Source organism: Thermobia domestica, chromosome 14 (assembly GCF_964235325.1).
Source record: "Thermobia domestica chromosome 14, izTheDome1.hap1.1, whole genome shotgun sequence".
NCBI classification, from domain to species: domain Eukaryota; kingdom Metazoa; phylum Arthropoda; class Insecta; order Zygentoma; family Lepismatidae; genus Thermobia; species Thermobia domestica.
Window position 1 is genome coordinate 28,993,386 of NC_137467.1, and position 19,870 is coordinate 29,013,255.

Below are 19,870 nucleotides of genomic sequence, written 5' to 3' on the forward strand. Positions count from 1 at the left end.
TTTTGATGAATCCTAACTCCGAAATTCACGCTAAGCGAGCATTCAGCTCTGTCTGTTTTTGTAGATCGCTTTCTGTAGTGAAAGCATTTTGTTTTTGTTTGCGGCTTCATGCAGCTGTAATGCTTGTGAGTTGGGCTGCTAAGTAGCAGTAGTAGCATTCACTTCTCTCGAGTGAATCCAGGAAAAAAAAAAAAAAAAACCTACCAAATCACTCGATGCAGTGATGCACCATGTATATGATATTTTTTGATTGTAATTTAGCAGATCGCTTGTTGGAAATTGTACAATCAGCGTCAAAAAACCTGCAACATGAGGATGTAAGTTTATTGTGAAACTAGGACTAACAGCACAGGGAATGAACATAACCTCTAAGTGGAACGAATCACGCCAGGATAAAGCTCGGCCTCCTCCCGTGCACACTTATTTTGGAGCAAAAGACTTCGTCATTTCACAATAAACTTATATGCTCATGTTGCAGGTTTTTTGCCGCGGATTGTACAGGATGTCTTTAATGATGGTCATCAGTCTCTGTCCTTCCTTCTCCGTCTTTTCTCCTTCATTTATTTCAAATTTTTGCTGAAATTAAAGAATAATACGGGGATTTCTCTGTGTTTAGAAAAATACCAAACTGGTCACTGATCAGTAAAACGATGTTGGTGATATTCCCTATTATGAAAGAATACCGGGCTTCTCGAATAAATGTAAACGCACTTCAAGATGATGTTATGCATATGATATGTTTCAATTCACGTTGGCTACTCGGTTAAATGTATAGTACTATTGCTCAGCAACAACAGATGGCGTTACTGTTAATTGATGCGATAACTCAGTTGAGAAAGTATCAATGTGGCAAATGCGGCTGTTTCTTGAGCAGCGAAAAAGCATTCTGAAATAGTATTGGAAGTTTGAGAATGAGTGTGAAGTACAACTACAATGGAGGCAGGAATATGAAACTGAACTGTCAATACACCTAAGCCATTGCTTGCTTGCGCCATAGATTTGAAAGGGAAGGAACGTGATGAATAGGCATTCGGCCTCGCACAGTCACAAATGAAGCGTTTTCTTCATGGGTAATAACTGCATTCAGAGACGCTCACTACAGAAATCAACACAACAATGTACACATGAAGCAGGAATGAGTAGGACAAGCATAAGTCGTATTTTGCCCGGGACCCAGACAGAGCAAACCAGTTTTGTAATAGTTTCTTGCACAGATGGAAGAGGATCCTAATTTTGCTTGTAAAATTATGGTTTATGGTTGATGCGACAAAGGTTCAGTTGATGGGTTTTTCTTCATTTTCTTAATTTTAGTTTTTTAAAAATGTCTCTTACGTGGATCATTCAACAATAAGCACAGCAGCGATAGGAGAATTACTGAAGAAAACTTCAAATAATTTAATGAATATAGTAAATGTTTTTCGAATACAAGGTTAATACTTAATTAGCATGCATTAGCAACGATTCAGTGTTTTTTTTTAGAACTCCCTCGCGCCTTTGGCGTGGGAGACCCGGGTACGATTCCCGGCGGGAGCCCATGTTCGGATTCCACGTTAATCAGTATGTCCACTTCTGATATAGCCTCGCTGCTGAAAGAGACGCTAAACTAAAATCAACTCAACAACGGTGTTTTGTAATTTTAGTATAGATGAGACCCATTGGATGATGAAGTTTCTTTTAATTTCACCGGCGATCAGATGAATTTTGTTGAAACACTTTTGACTGACAATGAGTCTTAGAGTTATTAGTTATTAGAGGCAAGAAATATTCTGATATCTATTTGTGTTTAATAGGTAGCTTTGACTTCTATTTTATAGGTCGGAATGAGAAATTATCATTTAAGGCGTAACACAAAGTGGTGCCCAGCTATTAATTTGGACAAATTATGGACGCTTGTGAGTGATCAAACACGATTGAAGTATAAGGATAACCCAGACGGAAAAGCACCAGTAATTGATGTTGTGAAAGCAGTAAGTATTTGTACAGGTTTCAACGCTTAGACCTTTGTTTATTGTAAAACGTTAATTTTCATTTTTTGCATAATGCATATTTATATAAATAAAAGAAGTTAATAATATACCAACGTATTATTCTTATTTAATAGGACAATGATTTCGACTCCTGGAGCTTTTGTTGAGTCCACTTTCTTTTTGTTGAAAGACCAAGCTTATTTACCTACATTTTATATTTTTATGGGTCTGAATATTTTGAAATGTCTTTAGTTTGTTGCTGTATTCATGTATTAATTTGTTTTTGGATTTAATACATGCACTAAATTCAAACACAGTCCTGAAATGAAAGGAATGGAATGGAAAGGCCCACTTTCTGTAAATCAGCTACCATCACATTATCGGAACAATGTTGCCAACCGATAGTCAGTATGGTTTTGTGATTTTAAATTTTGCGGTGTCACAAATTTACATGAACTCCATCTCTTGATTAAAAAAAAAAAAAGTGTTAATCCTGTGGTCTCAGCGTATGTTTTTTTGTATTTCCTGTTACGAATTATGAAATCCAGCCTTTATTAGTTTACATATTCCCGAATGCTTTACATATTAATCTTCAGTGAATCAATTTAACACATGAAATATGAACTTTCGAAGTATGTGAAGCAAACATTCGAGAAAATACTGGAAGCTTAAATTCAAAATTCATAACAACAAAGAACATAAGCTGAAACTATAGGATTAATCCAACATATTTTTCATCAAGAGGTGAAGTTCGTGCTAATTTAAAATCACAAAACCAGACTGACTGTTTGCTTGGCAACATTGTTCCGATAATGAGATGGTACCTTGCTTACAGACAGTGGGCCTTATGGTAAGACCACTCATGCGTTCATTTCAGGATTGTGTTTGAATTTCATGCATGCATTAAATACAATAACAAATTAACATGAACAAGCATCTGAAGAAATTTCAAAATATTAAGAAGAATAAAAATCTAAAATGTAGGTAAATAAGCTTGTCTTTCAACAAAAGAAAAGTGGAGTCGACAAAGGCTCCAGGTAAAATAGGAGCCGAAATCATTATCCCCTTAAATAAGGATAATATACAGGTATGTTAATTTATTATTATTATTATTACTGACTTTTCCGCATTTATTTTGTGTTTTAAATAACGTTAAAACATCTTAGAATGTTACAGTTTAGCATTATGAAATTCAAAGAGTGTAGGATAAAAACGTGTGATTGAGTCGGGGATAAAGCCCGATATGTAGTATCCAAACCAGCCTTTTTTTTTTTTTTTCTATTATTGAATTGGTGTTCAACCAAGTCATATTAAAAGGCCTGTATTAAAACTTCGTTGTGCATGGACAACCTAATGACTGGCCTTGAGCAAATATAGTTGAATGGGTAGTAAGAAATAGAAGATTCAATATATACTATACTTTCTATAGATGTGTGTTACGCGCCTAATATATTTACAGACAGCAAAATTGCAAATGGGAGTGTTGTCAGAAAGACTGCTTTTACTTAAAGTTCTTTGTATGTGGATCAAGAAAACAAAATGCATAAATTAAACCTAATTAAACTTGGTGAGAGTAGTTGTGTGCGTACCAAGTTGTTCTGCGTTGAATGTATAAGATTATTTTATATAGCATTGTACGTTAAACCATCCAAATGGTCGTTAACTTCTTAACATTAAAGCCCGAAATGTTCAGGCATTTAATTTTATCAACAATATAAAATCCCAAATACACTCGTGTTAATTTGTGTTTACCCGTACATTTCGAACTCGTTCCCCTATGGTTCCGCCAGGTATTGTTGCTGAAGTTTTGTCTTTCCGGTAGATGCCACTGTAATCTCTTCCATTCAGCACTAGTTTGTTTTCATCTGTAGCTGTGGTAGTCATATTCAAATTCTGACTCTCGTTTTCTTCCCGTGTTTCTTGACGGTATTCCTCCTCTATGTTTATTTTGATTATTCAAATGCTTTTCTTTTATTATTTTATTTTCACAAGTTCTACCGACGTGTCTTTCCTCAAGAGCTGCCACTCATGATCTTAATACTTTATGTAAATTTCCCAGTATCCGACCGAATTACTATGTGTAGCATTGTTCCTGAGAAATAAATAACATTGTAAATATAATTCTTTTTCTATGAAATTTACCAAAAATATACATTTCCCAATTATACACATAGTATTAAAAGTACCCTGCAAAATCATTATGATATTATATTCTTACAAGAAGATAGTTATATGTATGCGACAATCATTTTAAACATGAGTACATATGCTTAACAATCTAGACTGATACAAAAATTCAGGTCGAATTTCTTTACTTTTTAAAAAATAATACTTTTGATGTAATATTTCAGAGATATATTTCGACAGAATTTACTTTTTATTGTTGAGTATAGCTGCCTGTGCCTATTGTGTAATAAACATCAACACGTAAAAATATTTGGCTGAATACGTATGTAAGCAAAAAAAAAAAAAAAATTTATAGTCCTTTGGTATGGAGAAAGTAATTTGTCGATACTATTCGTACGAGAAATAGAGGAAGTAATCTGTTTTCCAATTCTTTGTTTTTACTCGTTGAATCTCAGCTAGTACTACTCTTTTTCTATGATAATTTTTGTACAAAAAGAAGTCACATATGGAATGATGAATTGAACGGGCGGACAGATCCCTTAAAAGTGACGAGCTGTGTTCATGACTGACCATATGTGCCTATAAATGGATGGAGTGTCTTTGATCAATAACTTCGAATAGATACTTCAATTTTGTGGATGCTAACTAAAGAAATTGGTCTCTGAGGTATATCATACTTTCTATGCGTATTACGAATTGTTTCGGAAGTTTTTAAGTTTAGCCGTGTATTGACTTTCTCTGACGACTGCAAAATGACAAATGTTGGTGAACGTTATACAGTATATTCGTTGTTAACGTAAGTCACTTAGAGAGATCCCGTAAAACTGAAAGTACTTGCCTTGTTTTTCTTGTGTTACGGGATTTTGGAAAGGTATTAATCGAACTTTTTGCTGTTTTCTCTAGCAGCATTCCTGGGTTCGATTTCCGGTCGGGGCGCTCGATCGAAAAGCGTAAAACGCTTTTTCAGGTTAGCCATTCTGAATGAGGTTTTCTTGGATTTTCCTTATTCACTCTAGGCAAATGCCAGGGTGATACCTAATATATAGGTTTCAAGCTGTATCCTTCCATCCCCAGTCTTTTCTTCCTTCCCTTTCCCCAGCTAGTGTGATTGCCGAGGGACGTCAGCCCTTATATGTGTGACGGGCTAACGTGGTATAGATACCGAAAGCCCAGAAATCTAAATCTAGCCGCATTGTCAAGACGCAGGGGAGAAGAACGGGATTTAATGCAGATTAGATGAATGGTAACTCACGACATAGGTATAATAATACTAACGTACTATAACTTACAAAGTATCGCAAGGTTTCCAGTGTGGTACTTCTCCACAGTGTTTATATCTCAAGCCATTGTGCTTCTTTTCTGCTTAATAAACCAGATGTAAAATATATTTACTTTGGAGAAACAGGCACTAGAACTTCGATATGGTTATTTTGCAAGTTACAAGTGTAATACACACATGGACAAATATACGTACATAAGAAAGAAAAAAAAAAATGCCGGCATTGTACAATCCGCGGCAAAAAACCTGCAACATGAGGATGTAAGTTTATTGTGAAACTACGCCTAACAACACAGGGAATGAACATAACGTCTAAGTGGAACGAATCACGCCAGGATAAACCTCGGCCTCCTCCCGTGCACACTTATTTTGGAGCAAAAGACTTCGTCATTTCACAATAAACTTATATGCTCATGTTGCAGGTTTTTTGCCGCGAATTGTACATCGGGAAATCAATCTTTGTATCAGTTTATTGAAAATACATCAGGTATCTGAGTTTGCATCGATCTGGCGGCAATCGTAGTGCCAGTGGTAGTGTGTTGTACTAAGGAAGAATAGAACGGCGGTGTGTAATGAACTGAGCAGACTGTGTGAAAGTATGTTGGGTATATCGCAAGAGACAGTGTCCAAGATGAGATCTATAAAACTCCCGGCAAAGAGGAACAATATTCGGAAGGAAACCCTCAATGACAGGTCCCTTCGAACATTAAAACTGATTTGTTACTAAACCGTTGTGCGACTGCTGTGCAAGGAACAGAGGAGCTGAAGTATCACCTCCCAGTCAGTCGACAATCGCCCCTGCTGGAAGTTACATTACATGGACATGCGAGATGGTGTTGCACGGGCGAAATCGTTAATAAGGGACAGAACGATTTGGCATGACACTAATGGTCCCACGAACATGCAACATGGACCGCTGATGATGAGAAATGTGTGGTATGACGGGAAGAGTAATTGTTTACCTTACTTCCAACCACAAGCCGTGTTTATGTGTGGCGGACCCCCAAAGAAGCCTGTGATCCACAGTTTCTCCGCCCAACCGTGAAACGTTGCGACGGCTCGGTAATGCCGTGGATCGCAATATCCTGATGTTCAGTGGATCCTGTGCAGATGCTTAACATTCATGTCGCAAGCTATGATTGTCATCGTTTTAGGGAACAATAATATGGATTGTATGGTCCAGCTCTTGTTTTCGGACACAGATGATGATATGGCATGATGCGGGACAGGACGTTTGGGCGCCGGATGTTTGGACGTAAAGCCGTTTAGGCACCAGACGTTTGGGCGCGAGGTACATAGTAAAAATCACAATTTACGACATATAAAGTAAGCTAGGCACTGAAAACTAAGCGCGAATCAAGATATATACATTTCCTACACTTCTATCTTTATCTCACCTCATTTATCTGTATATTTTCTAACTCTATCTTATTTATTCATCTAAATTAAATAGTTTAATGCGTTTGTGACATTTGTTGCCTAACCTCGTGATGGATTGATTTTTCGCTTGTTCACGATTCTTATACTTCTGATCTAATGTTGATCTAATTTTCGTATTATATAAGAAAGATAGGAAACGAAGGAATCAGACGAACTGTTAATAATTTTCTTAATGTTAACTAGAACATATTGATTTTAATTTTTGTATTTTTAAAAAAGGTGATAATTACATACTTATGAATATTAAAATTTGTTTTCTTTCGTATTACGTTTGCCAAACTCTTGTCTTCCTTAAGTCCAATAAAGAACTACTAATAAAAAATTTCCGCGCACTCGAGTTGAGGGAAGTGGCCCTGCGTAGCGTAGTCGCTAACGCTCTCGCCTTCGGTGCCAGCGGTCCCGGATTCGATTCCCGGTGGGGGCACTCGGTCGAAAAAGTATAATACGCTCTTTCAGGCCAGCCACCCTGAATGAGGTTTTCCTCATTCACACCAGGCAAATGCCGGGGTGATACCTAATTTATAGGTCCAGCCCGCTTCCTTCCTTCCCCAATCCTTTCTTCCTTTCCTTTCCCCGGATAGTGTGCTCCCTCAAACGTGACGGGCTAAATGGCCTTAGATGCCGAGAGCCCAGAAATCTAAAAATCCTAAATCCTAATCGAGTTGTGGGAAAGATATTTCGCATACAGGGTGTCTAAGACATTGAGTTTAGGAACTGTAGTATGCCGTACTTCTGGTATCACTTTTTTTTTAATAATATTCTAATATAAAAATCAAAACTTAACACATTTTTTTTCGTTCCATTGTAAGCATTTAATCTCCATTAAAGAAAGTGACGAAAGGAAAAAAAATAACGATTTCAAAGTGAAAAATAATAGTTAAGTGTACATATATTGGTCATTTAGCCACTAGAAATGTGTTTGACATTCACACTTATTGCCTACTTTAAGTTTTTTAATGGAATAGGCTCACTATGTATGTAATGCAGTCAATCATATCTAGTCTGGTCTACTTACCTTTCGCTTGAAAAGTTATCAAATAAAAAGCACACTTAACTTTGGATGAAACTTAAATTTACAAAATTTAATTGTTAATTCAGTTTTTAGAATTTTGAAATTACAGTATTTCTAGTATGTAACACAAAATCCAGTATAATTCAAGGACTTCCACTACAGTAGACACTTTGTGATATCTTGATTCGAACTTAGTACTCAACGCCTAACATAATGACTTTTTAATTTAACTCGCGCCAAAACGTCTGGCGCCCAAACGTCCAGTGCCCAAACGGCGGCGCCGAAACGTCACGTACCGGCATGATGTGAGGAACATTGGTATACGGTTGAATACCTTTCCTCGCCACCCATTCCCGTGGCCTGAATATAATTTTAACATCTGTGGTCCGTTTACGAGATACGAATCCGAATTTTCGTTTTCATCTTCTGTCAAGGAGCTGAGTAATGGGCTGCAGGCAGGATGGAATAATATTCTATTCGTTACCGTCCATGACCTTGATGACTCGGCGCAAGATGGTCCAACGCCGTATTAATCTATTGCAATTTTTTCAAGCATTTCCATTAAATTGATACGTAACTATGTATACATTCTTATCCGGAGCTGCAGTCAAAAAGTTCCCGGAATTTTTCTTGTAGCTCTTTATTACCACAATATCAGTACACATTTACTTAGTGGCCTTCAAAGTAGACACATTTGAAACACATACACTAGATCCACCGCTCCTGCCATTGATGGAGTTATAGCGTTGGTTTTGATCTCTTCTATGGTGGCAAAATGGGTATCGTTGCTGTTTGCTTTAAAGCATCGTCACCATGAACTGTTTTTAAGGCTATCCTAGTAAGTCTCTGAAGCAAACTTCCCAATTTGTACATGCACTTGATGTTTGAATGTTGTTCGAACTACGACATTGCGTCAACTGATTACTCTCTCCTCCGTTCAACTACATTACTCGTACACCACTTGTTATGCTTGTTGTTTACACACTTGTCAAATTCATAATTAGGTAACCCAAGGATTGTTTTGTACAAAGTTCATTCCGGGAACTATTTGACTGCTCCTTGCATATCAGGGCTCTGGGAAGGACTGTTGTAAGCGCCACTTCCGGCGAAATTGGGTTATTAGATGGAATGTGTTCGATTCGGACCACAGAACAGTATGTACACAGTTCGGAATTGCACTTCATACGACAGGGGAAACTTATTTAGTATATGTTATTGCATGGGGAAATGTTGCACTTTCTTTTCAAGTTTATTCGAGTTAGGAAATGGCGTTTACTATTGTCTTCCCCCGAACTGCTCATGTATCATAACTATAAAAGAGAAATAACAGTCAGTGCGTTACAATGTCCTAGAATGTTATGCAGCCTTGCGTAACAATTTGTTGATGATCGTTGTAAAAACATGACTTTGATAAATGTAAACAGAACTCTTATTTAAGCACGATTTTAACCTAATGTATATACCGGCCGAAGGCTCTGGTAAAACAACTACTGTATATATATAGCATCACATCCTTTATTTTCACTCTCAATTTCAGCTAGTACAGTATCACGTTTATTTATTTTTTTTATAGCTAAAGTAAGTGACATATGGAACGTTGAGATCCATAATCAAAATGGGCGGTCATATTCCTTAAAAGTGACGAATCACGTTCATAACTGACCATATGTAGCTGGAAATAGTGCAATATGCATTTGCCAGCAAAGTTTAATAATTAGTCAAATGTAAAAAACGTTAATATATTCCTTGTTATGTACCTAAACCACTTGAAGAGATTTCCTAATCCGTAATAAAGTATTCATCTTGCTATTCTCTGTGTTATGGATTTAGGAAACTATCAACAAACAAAGTTTCGCTGCCTTCTCAATTATCATTGTCACGATATAGTGGAGATAGGATGAATGGGAATTTTCTCTATAGGTACAATATATATTAGCATATTGCATCTTATGAACATAAGCATCACGAGGCTGTCCGGTATAGTGATTCTCCACAATGTAAACATCTCATGCTGTTATGCTTGGTGGACCAGATGCAATATATTTTTAATATGGAGAAACACACGGGGATATCAATATGCTTATATTTACAAGTTATAACAAATATGACAAAAATGGCCATATTTTTTTCTACTTTACGTATTCTTTTCTTGAATTTCATTAAATACTTCATTTCTCCTGTGATACTTTTGTAGTTGAGTATGTTACATATGGAATGATGAATTGAACGGGCGGACAGACCCCTTAAAAGTGACGAATTATGTTCATGACTGACCATATGTGCCTATAAATGGATAGAGTATCTTTGATCAATAACTTTGAATGGGTGAAACAATTTAGTTTACTAACTAAAGAAATTTATCCCCGAGTTATATCAAACACTAGGAGGTAAATTACAGCAAATTCATAGAAGAGAAGCATTGTGTGAGATTTTAGATGTCGAACCATGAAATTAAGAATGACAGGGTTATATATAAATGCTTCATTTATTGAATATATGTTGTTAATTCGTTATGATATTCTTTAAGTCCATATTTACATTTAAATCAGTCTCGTTACTAATTGAGTGAAATCATTTCTGTTTCTTTCCAGGGTTACTATAAGGTGCTAGGAAAAGGCCGACTGCCCAATCAGCCCGTCATTGTTCGAGCGAAATTTTTCTCAAGGCAGGCTGAAGAAAAGATAAAATCTGTCGGTGGATGTTGCGTATTGCAAGCCTAAGTATTGTATAAAGGGACCAAATAAAAATGATGTTAAAAGTGAATGGATTTTCAGTTTGTGTTCCATTAATTATTTGGTGATGGTGCTGAATAAGTGTGAAGTGTACTTGGAGGATTATAATGTATTGCTGCTTGTTGGATTAACTCGTTTCTTCACTTTCTCTAACTGCCTGCCAATAGAAAATTTCATATCCTACAATGCAAAATGAAAATTTGCCGCTAGGTGGTAGGATCAGCCCAGGAGATTTTCTCAAGTTTAATAATTAGGAAGGGAATTAAATTAAACAAATTAGCCGTTTCAAAGAAAGCTTCCAGTGTTAATATTACTTCTTGTCCTTTTGGCGACACAGGATAATTGCTAGAAATGTGTTTCAACTTCAGCAGGTGATTTCTCTAAGAACAGGCCATTAACAAGCCTGTATCAATATATAAATCCGGAGATGTACAGGGTGTTCGAGAATACGCTTGCCTGATGGCAGGAGGGGAAGAAATACGTCGGAATTTTATTTTTTGAAACTACTTGTAAGCTCTTGTCTATTCATGGCCTGTCAACAATTATCACAATTTGAAGAAACGCATCGTTCAAAGCCACAGCACCAGGTGTCTTGAAACATGTGCGTGCATCCATGATGGATTGTGTTTATGCCTGTCTCTACATAGGTCGTGGTGGTCAGTTTGTGCACTTCGTCTAATAACGCTGCATCCAGTATGTTAATGTCCCTGCCTCTTCGTGAGTGCAGTGTGTCATTCTTAAAGTTACATTAATTAAATGTTGCTCCTAGTGTTCGTGGTTAACATTCCACTAGCCCCCTTAACCACGTTTACGGTACTTGTTGCCATCATATCAATGTGCCTCGAAAATTAGCACTCGGGGCGAGAATATACGACGGCGAACCCCGTACATATGAGTGAGATCGACAGACCAGCCGCGAAGCGTAAGAAAATATTCAAAACTAAAACTTTCCTTGATTTTGAGCACTTATTATTGTTTTTTTTTTTAATTTTTTTTTTATTTTATTTATTTTATGTATGTTCACATACAAATTAAATATTAGATTGAAAAATACTTCTGTTAATCTAAAATATTCCAAGTTTTTTTGAAGGGCCGCGGTGGCTCAGTGATAGAGCGTTCACCTCTGGTGCTTGGGGTCCCGGGTTCAATCCCAGCCCCCGCCAAGTGAACTTTGTGGTGGACAAAACGTGTGCGTGGGTTTTCTCGGGGTTCTCCCGTTTCCTCCCACTTTCTTCATTCCACCATTTCATTCATTACTCATCATCACCGTCTCCTTTAGCCTAACCGGCATATCGTGGGACGTAAAACTCAAAGATTTCATTTCATTTTTTTTTTCTTTTCATTCTCTAATTTGCGCCCGGGGCCATTCCCCCTTCCCTCACCGCACGGCAGTGCTTGTGGCTCACTGTTTACATATCTGCTTTTATACCAGTCTGCGTATGTCACAGTCTTTTGGTTCACCTACATTCCAAGAACGGAGCGCTATTACCTACATATTGCAGACATTTTTTATTTTCTGTCCTCGGAGGAATTATCTGCTGAATGTACTTTGGTTATTTCTCTGCTCACAATCCTGTGTATTATATCGACAGACGGTACAGTGTAGGCGAATGAACGAGAGGACTCAGCGAACTGTGTCACATAAACACAAAAAGAGGGTTGTTTTAGGTCTTTGACATCATACTCGATTTATATTGTTCCCGCAGATACCTTCATACAATTTAGCCATGTAGTCATGTTCGTTCAAACTTAATTTCCATCACTCTCTCTCTCTGACGCTGTATATCCTTCTACAGTCCACGACAAAAGTTCTTTCCGTTTTGTAAAACTTAACTTTGGGAATAATAGTGGTATGGTTGGAACGTACAAAACATTACATTCTTCCTAATTTACTGAAAACCTTAAATTGTCTTTCCATTCCTTATTTAGGAAACTAATCTAATCGAACAAAGAACGTTTGTTGCTGACTGTACAGTCATGTCCAAAATGATTTTCGCATATCTATAAATATTGCTGTAGAAATACACTTTGATGACGATTTCGCCTGGTATTTCTTGTGTTAGTATGTGTATAATCGGCAAAGAAATGTATGTGGTAAATTTTGTCAAAAAAGTAGTAAATATGAATAACGGGGAAAAAAAACTTTCGTGTCCATTTACCAACATTTTGTTTTACTTATTCTAATTTTCGTATTTATAATTCTTTTCCTATGAAATTTACCATAAATATAAATTTCCCGATTATACACATAGTAGTAAGACCCTGCAAAATCACTATCAAATTGAATCAGTCGTTGCGAAAAGGCCATATATTCATCCCCATTTTAGTGCAAATTCAAGACATACGCAAAAAAACGCGCATCCCCTGTGAAAAGACTAAGTGTCTGGTCACATTATGTTACATATCCTACACTATTTGCCTCAATATCATCGATGACATTGTACATGTCGAGTTTGTAATCCAGTTTTTCTTTCTCCTTAATTCACTTATGGATATATGGTCTTTTCGAAATGACTGATTCAAGTATAGTCCCACAACAAGACAGTTATATGTGTGCGACAGTCATTTTGGACATGAGTGTGCATGGGATCCTCTTATTTGTCAGTGTAATTCGGTCCCACTTGAGTGCTTGTAGGGCGATGTAGCAGAATATGTCGCTGCTTGCTTGTATAGTGCAAATAGAAAGCTCTCAAAAAGGAGAAAATAGTAGTTATTCGTAAGTTCATATATATATATATGGGCGGATCCGTTAACTTTCATAAGTACGTGCCTTCTCACAGTTAATACGAAAAAAATATAAAAGATATTGATTATTCCTGTATATGAATGAGAAACGATTAAAGAAAAAAAATGATATGGAGTTTGCAACCATGATTGATGTGGGAGAGATTTGACAACGCAGTCTAAATCACGATGCTTGATGGTACTTTCTGTCCATGTTCTGGCTTTTTAATACTAGCAATCGCTTGCCTCTGAAAGCAACCCTTTGTACGCTTGCACTTACGTACGATTTTTTTTTTTTTTTTTTTTTTTTTTTTTTTTTTTTTGCAAAAGAAGAGTCTGTTTCGGCCGGCAAACGGGAATGCGGGAAATAGGGAAATTGGGGGAGCCTAAGCTGTGTGGCCGTGGTGATACACCAGGGTGTCTATCGATCACGAAATCAGAAAACGGTCATGGAAGTCACGAAATTTAGCTTTTGGGTCACGATTTTTTTTAAACTACAAATGTAAGTACAGATTGGAAAATTTTATTCTATAAAACGCCAAAATTCACCACCAAAAATGTCTATGGTTGGGTTTAGACGCTACCAAATCGCAAGCAAAGTACGTTTCTATCGCATGGATGAAAATTCGGCCGAATTCGCTCTTCAAAATGTTAGAAAATTTTATGATTGGTAAAGAAAAGGTCACAAAAATTCATTTTGGAATTTTAGTAGACACCCTGTACACTTAACCCAAGCAAAGTGGGCTGGATTTTATTGCGCTTCTCGCGCACACACAAGACAAGAATAATAATTCACAGTAGAATTTCGATTCATTGTTTGCTTGCAACGTTCATATTCATATTATTTTTAAAGTAAAATAAAATAATTTCGGAATTTAATAACATCTTATGTACGTTTACGTTTTGGCTGGTATTTAGGGAACAAACAAATATTCTCTAACTGTATTTTAAATTGATTTAGCACTGAAATGTTACTGTAAAGACAAACATGCGAAGCCCCAGACAATAATGAGTGTTATGCTTATAATTCAAAATTATGAAATACCAACAAGTAAAAAATAGTCGATTTTCAAGTCATATAAGGTAGGTTTAGGACGGACAACACTCACAGTGGGTCAATAATTCGGTCTTCGGTATACATATTTTGAAGCTTCCGTTAAACAGCCAGTCTACGTCTTTGTGCTCAAAATGAATGGACAAAAGAGTTGTTTGCTCCCGTCAGTAGATGGAAAAAAGTATTTGTCCCCTTTTATGCAAAGGAAAGAAGTAAATAAACCCAGTATTTGTATTCCTTTTAACCGTATTAATAGTTAATAAAAAGAGAGACAAGAATTAACTAAAATTTCATACGTTAAACATAATCAATAGTTCGCAGTACTGCTTGAAAGGCAGCAAAAGTTTTAGCAGTTGCTTGTTTGTTGAACATACTTCAAAGACTAGTGACAAATAAAGCTTCTCAAAAAGATAGTTGTTCTGACAAGGGACGTGTGCGAATCGTGACAGCTAGATATGTATGAAAATTGGTATTCTGACTAATTGTGGATCACTAATCATCGTGGTGATAGTCACTAGGTGCGAAAATGCCTGTTTACCCGATACGTATAATACATATACCAAGCAGTGACCGGCTGAGACTATGCCGAGTTATACCCCCAAACCACCTGAAAAGGCAGAAAAAATTTGTGCAGGTAATCTGATACGTACGGGAGTGGGACAAATGACCAAGAACACGTCACACAAGCACTGTTGCCATCCTAACACAAACTTAGTTTTTTCAAGTAGAACATATACGATTTTATGTCATAAAACGAAAGAAAACAAGCAAAACGTGGAATATCAGAGTTGCCAAATAAGGGAGATATGAGACTAAACCTGTGAAATTATTGGGTCCGTACAATAAAATAAACAAATGTACAACAACAACAAACTGCAGGAGGCATAAATATTCAGTAGGGAGTAAACCACAGCATCCAGTGACTATATGTCATATTGTGTGGGGCTAGGACAAGAAATATACGTATTTTTGTCATACTATCTATGGCTTTTCTCTTGTATGTATTGGTGTATTATGTTAAAATATTTTGCACCTGTATGTTACTGATAACCTGAATGCAGTGTATCTTCCTCGTTGTCTCGCATGCTAAAGTTTCCTATATTCTCGACTGACGCCTATCATAGGTCATTAATCTTTGTGAATCGATTCTGACGCACTTTCTTGTCACAGAGTTGTTACCTTACGACCACAGTTTTTCAGTACTCTATTCTGGAACCGTCATTTCTGATGTTTGGAATGTATGCAGGATTTTATGTAGTGTTGCAATCCCAAGACAGTTCGTTTTATAGCTCTTGGGAACGGTTCGAGATTGGGGTTGCTGCCCTACACGAAAATTTGCTGTTCACGTTTCCGCATTACGTCACGTGGGACTCTACTTCTACTCTAATATGCCCTTTTTGAGTAAATCTTGTATCAAACCCGTTAGTCACTGGATGTTGTGCATGCTGTAGTTTACTCCTTACTGTACATTTGTTCGTTTCTCTGAACGGACCCCATAATTCCTCAGGTTTAGAGCCTCTTATCTCCCTTATTTGGCAACATTGATAATGCACCTTTTGCTTATTTTCTTTCACGTTTTATGACAATTGTTTTATTGCATACGTTCTATTTGAAGAAACTATAAGCTTGTGTTGGGACGCAACACTGCTTGTGTGACAGTACTGCCGTGCTTTTGGCCACGTGTCCCCCTCCATTACGTGTCAGATAACCTGCAAAAGTTTTTAATTTTCTGCCTTTTCCTGGTGTTTTGGAGGTATAACTCGGCACAGCCTCAGCCGGTTACTACTAGGTATATGTATTATATGTAGCGGGTAAATAAGACATTTCCGCACTGAGTGACTATCACCACGATGATTAGCGATACACAATTAGTCAGTGTACCAATTTTCATCATTATCTAGCTGTCACGGTTCGCATACATCCCTTGTGACAAATACTTCTGGCATTCTTCAGTTCAAGAGTCAACTTCTCACCGAACGTAATATCAAGGATTTAAGCTAGGGCAAAGGAGCAAATGCAGGGAGCGTCATGTCTTACTATATTGTAGGTTAAATGCTGGTTATATTTTATAGTTTTACCATATAAATATATTAGGTATTGCTAAGGTAAACAGGAACTAATTTACGCATTGATCTGTTTCTCATTTCTCACCACTTTTAAAAAGCCCATTCTCAGCTGAAAATTTATGGCACCCTAATACTTGTTTCAATTAATCATCGTTTGCTATTTTATAAGTAAATAAATATATGATAAAGAAGCTAGTAAAGTTTTCATTATTAAGTAGTTTTATATGTTTCAAATTACGCTCTTATGTTAATGAACATGTAACCGAATGATTTTTAGAGAATCGATTGAGAGGTGTAGGCGGTAGTTCAGTGATAGTCTTTATCTCTGACGTGAGAGGTCCCTAGTTTCATAGAAACTAAAATAGACAGTAACATGGAACGTAAAACTAAATTTCATTTCATTTACAGAATCGATTGAGAAAAGGATTACGTTTTCTATTTTTTTTTAATCGCCAACATTCCAATAATTCAATCATCTTTCTTTCCTACTATGTGCAAATATCAGGGCCGCGATGGTAAAGTGTTCACCTCTGGTTCATAGGGTCCTTGGTTCGATCCCAGCTCGCGCCATGTGAACTTTGTGATGCACAAACACCATGTGCGTGAATTTTCTCGGGGTTCTCCCGTTTCCTCCCACTTTCTTCATTCCACTAATTCATTCATTTCTCGTCATCACCGTCTCTTTTGGCCTAGCCGGCATAACCATGAAACGTAAAAATTGAATTTCATTTCATTTTAGATCCAAATATCAGTTACAAAACGAGAGACATCTTTATCCACCTGAGACATTACAGAGACTTAAACAGGAATAATATTTCGATTTTTTTTTTCCTATCGAAAATACGTTGATTAGTTCATCGTAATGTAAGATCAAGCGCCTGTCCGGAAACTTTCGACAAGGGTATACTCCCTGTAATCGCCCTTTAATTACTTTTAGTTTGAAATATTTAAATTTCCATAGAATGAACTTGAGTTAAGCGCGTTATTACATATACGTTTTTATGGTTATTGTTCGTAATACATAACACACACATATATGCAGTGGTGCTATTCAGCCGGTTCGCTAGAACCGGTTGTTAAAATATTTTGAGTTCGCAGATCCGTTAAACATATGCCGCCTTATGCAGAGTCGTTTTGACGTATGATTAGCATCATACTAAAGGCCTGACTTCTGCAGGGAACATAGCACGTGTCAGAACGACTCGGCATAAGGCCAATGGGGTCTTATCAAGGATCTTATAAAATAGAGGATCTGCCCTTACAACAAAATCCCGAAGTCATACGTCACAGTTTCGCCACCCCTACTCTGTCCACTCCGCCCAATAGGATTGCAATGTTTTTGAGCCAACAATCATGGCGGAAACAAAAGTAGCCAATCAGGCAATGGCAGAAACGAGAGTAGCCAATCAGTTGTGCCGATGCTCGGTTGTTTTTTGGCTTCATCGATTTAATGCGATGAAGATACATATGGGCAGATCCTGTATTTAAAACATCCTTGGGAATTATGCAGTGTTCTTTCTAATGGGGCGTTTACACTTAGCCGATTTGCGTTCGATTCAGTTGAATTGGCGTCACTTTCAACTTAATCGACCGTGTAAACGAGACTTCAATTTAATCGCTTGTTGATCGAAGGCGACTAATCGACTGGCAACTGAATTGAAAGACATTCTATTTTATTCTGCTATAACACCGCAAATTGTACCAATTACTGCTTGCTTGGACATCTTTAAAATTGCCAGTCGATTTCGAATCGACCAGAGGAGAGCGAGTCGACAAGCAGCATTGAATTTCGGTTGAAACAATTGAACACATCCATCGATCTGATTCGGCCTAGTTGCTTCGATTTAGTCGCAAATGCAACGAGTCGATTTAGGCGTGCGACTAAATCGACCAAGTGTAAACGCCCCATAAAGTATGATTAGTGCAATACTAAAGAGGTCGATTACCATATGTTTCCTGCAGTAGTCAGGCAATATATCTGCCGTGTCGTGACAAAACGCTGTAACTTTGGCGAAGAAGTTTTGCGAAAATGAGCCTTAAAGTTTTCATCCGAAAATGTGATCTGTATCGTGTAGAACCAGTGTAACTAGGCAATAATGGTCAACCAATCAATTTTCACCAAATTTAATCACACAACATGCATTTACGTAACATTACATGTAACCACGTGTTTCCAAAGTCAAGATATACTATTTCTACACGATACAGATCACATTTTCGGATGAAAACTTTAAGGGTCATTTTCGCAAAACTTCTTCGCCAAAGTTACAGCGTTTTGTCACGACACGGCAGATATGACGCTAATTATACGTCAAAACGACTCTGCATATGGCCCATGATCTCCCAGAACAAGGTATAAGTGTTTTTTAATCACAAATGCTCAGATATCAAGAATGGGAGCTGGAATCATATGAGGGTGAGGATTATTTATATTTGAAACGCATAACACTTATATCATTATCAACAATTATCGAGCCATTGATCAATTAATTCCTTTCCAATACTTTTTGACAACCATCTATTTTAGGTTTCAAGTTATTCGCAGTACTACCTAATTGCCTCACACCACCTTATATTAGCATGCTCTGTAGGTCTCTACTTGCCATTAGTGTTGTCCAGTAAAGAATACTGACGTCTATCTTCTATGGTTTGTTTCCTGAAAATTATATCTACTTTCCTACCTATCCATCGACTCTCTCATACATACTGAACCAGTCAAGGGCGCCCATCAGGGGGGCATGACAGGGCGCTTACCCCCCTTTAGAGGAAATTATTCTTCGGAAGATCGAAAACTTTTTTTTTTTTTTTTAGAATAGTTATCGTAAAATTTGAGACTACATTTGAAATGTCGCTTATACTTTCCCCCTCTTGGAAACCACAACATGGGCGCCCTTGGAACTGGTTGTTAAAATATTAAAATAACACAATTGTATATATATATATATATATATATATATATATATATATATATATATATATATATATATATAATATAATGTGTGTGTGTGTGTGTTTTTGGGAGGGGGAGGAAAGAAGGACGATGATGGTCTTTTGTGTATTCAGAAATGTGAAGAAGGATGGAAGCTGGAGTTGTTCTTCCTGTCGTTTCACGTAACTAACTGCTTCTTCAACGTGCCATTGTGATTTTAGATTTTTTTGTTATTGCAAATCCATATCAGTTTGTGATTCGTTTAATGTTAATTTAATCTATATGATGGTAATTTTGTATTCACGTAAAATGGATGTGCTAAACATTCTAATTGGGCTAGTAACAAGTTCTCATGACTATTTAATAATAATACACAAATACTTGCTAAAATAAATATTTTATTTCTTAAAAGACTAGAATACAAATGTCAATTTCTGATCATTTAAGCACTTTTATGGTCTTGACTAGCTACTTACAATTCTTTACATTAATACTGTAGTTTTTTGGTCTTATATGAAAGTAATTCAATGCCAATGTGAA

At 36.8% G+C, this 19,870-nt stretch overlaps 1 protein-coding gene across 4 annotated transcripts in view; it reads left to right on the plus strand.

Moving 5' to 3' along the window:
• RpL27A (ribosomal protein L27A) overlaps positions 1-10,588 on the plus strand; it is a 33,464-nt gene extending 22,876 nt beyond the window's left edge. For all 4 annotated transcript variants that reach the window (XM_081737824.1, XM_081737825.1, XM_081737823.1 and 1 more), the window contains exons 4-5: positions 1,815-1,967; positions 10,417-10,588. In XM_081737824.1, coding sequence (XP_081593950.1) covers positions 1,815-1,967; positions 10,417-10,545 — 282 coding nt within the window. In that variant the 3' untranslated portion in view covers positions 10,546-10,588. The remainder of the gene's footprint in view (positions 1-1,814; positions 1,968-10,416) is intronic.
• The last annotated feature ends 9,282 nt before the right edge of the window (positions 10,589-19,870 follow it).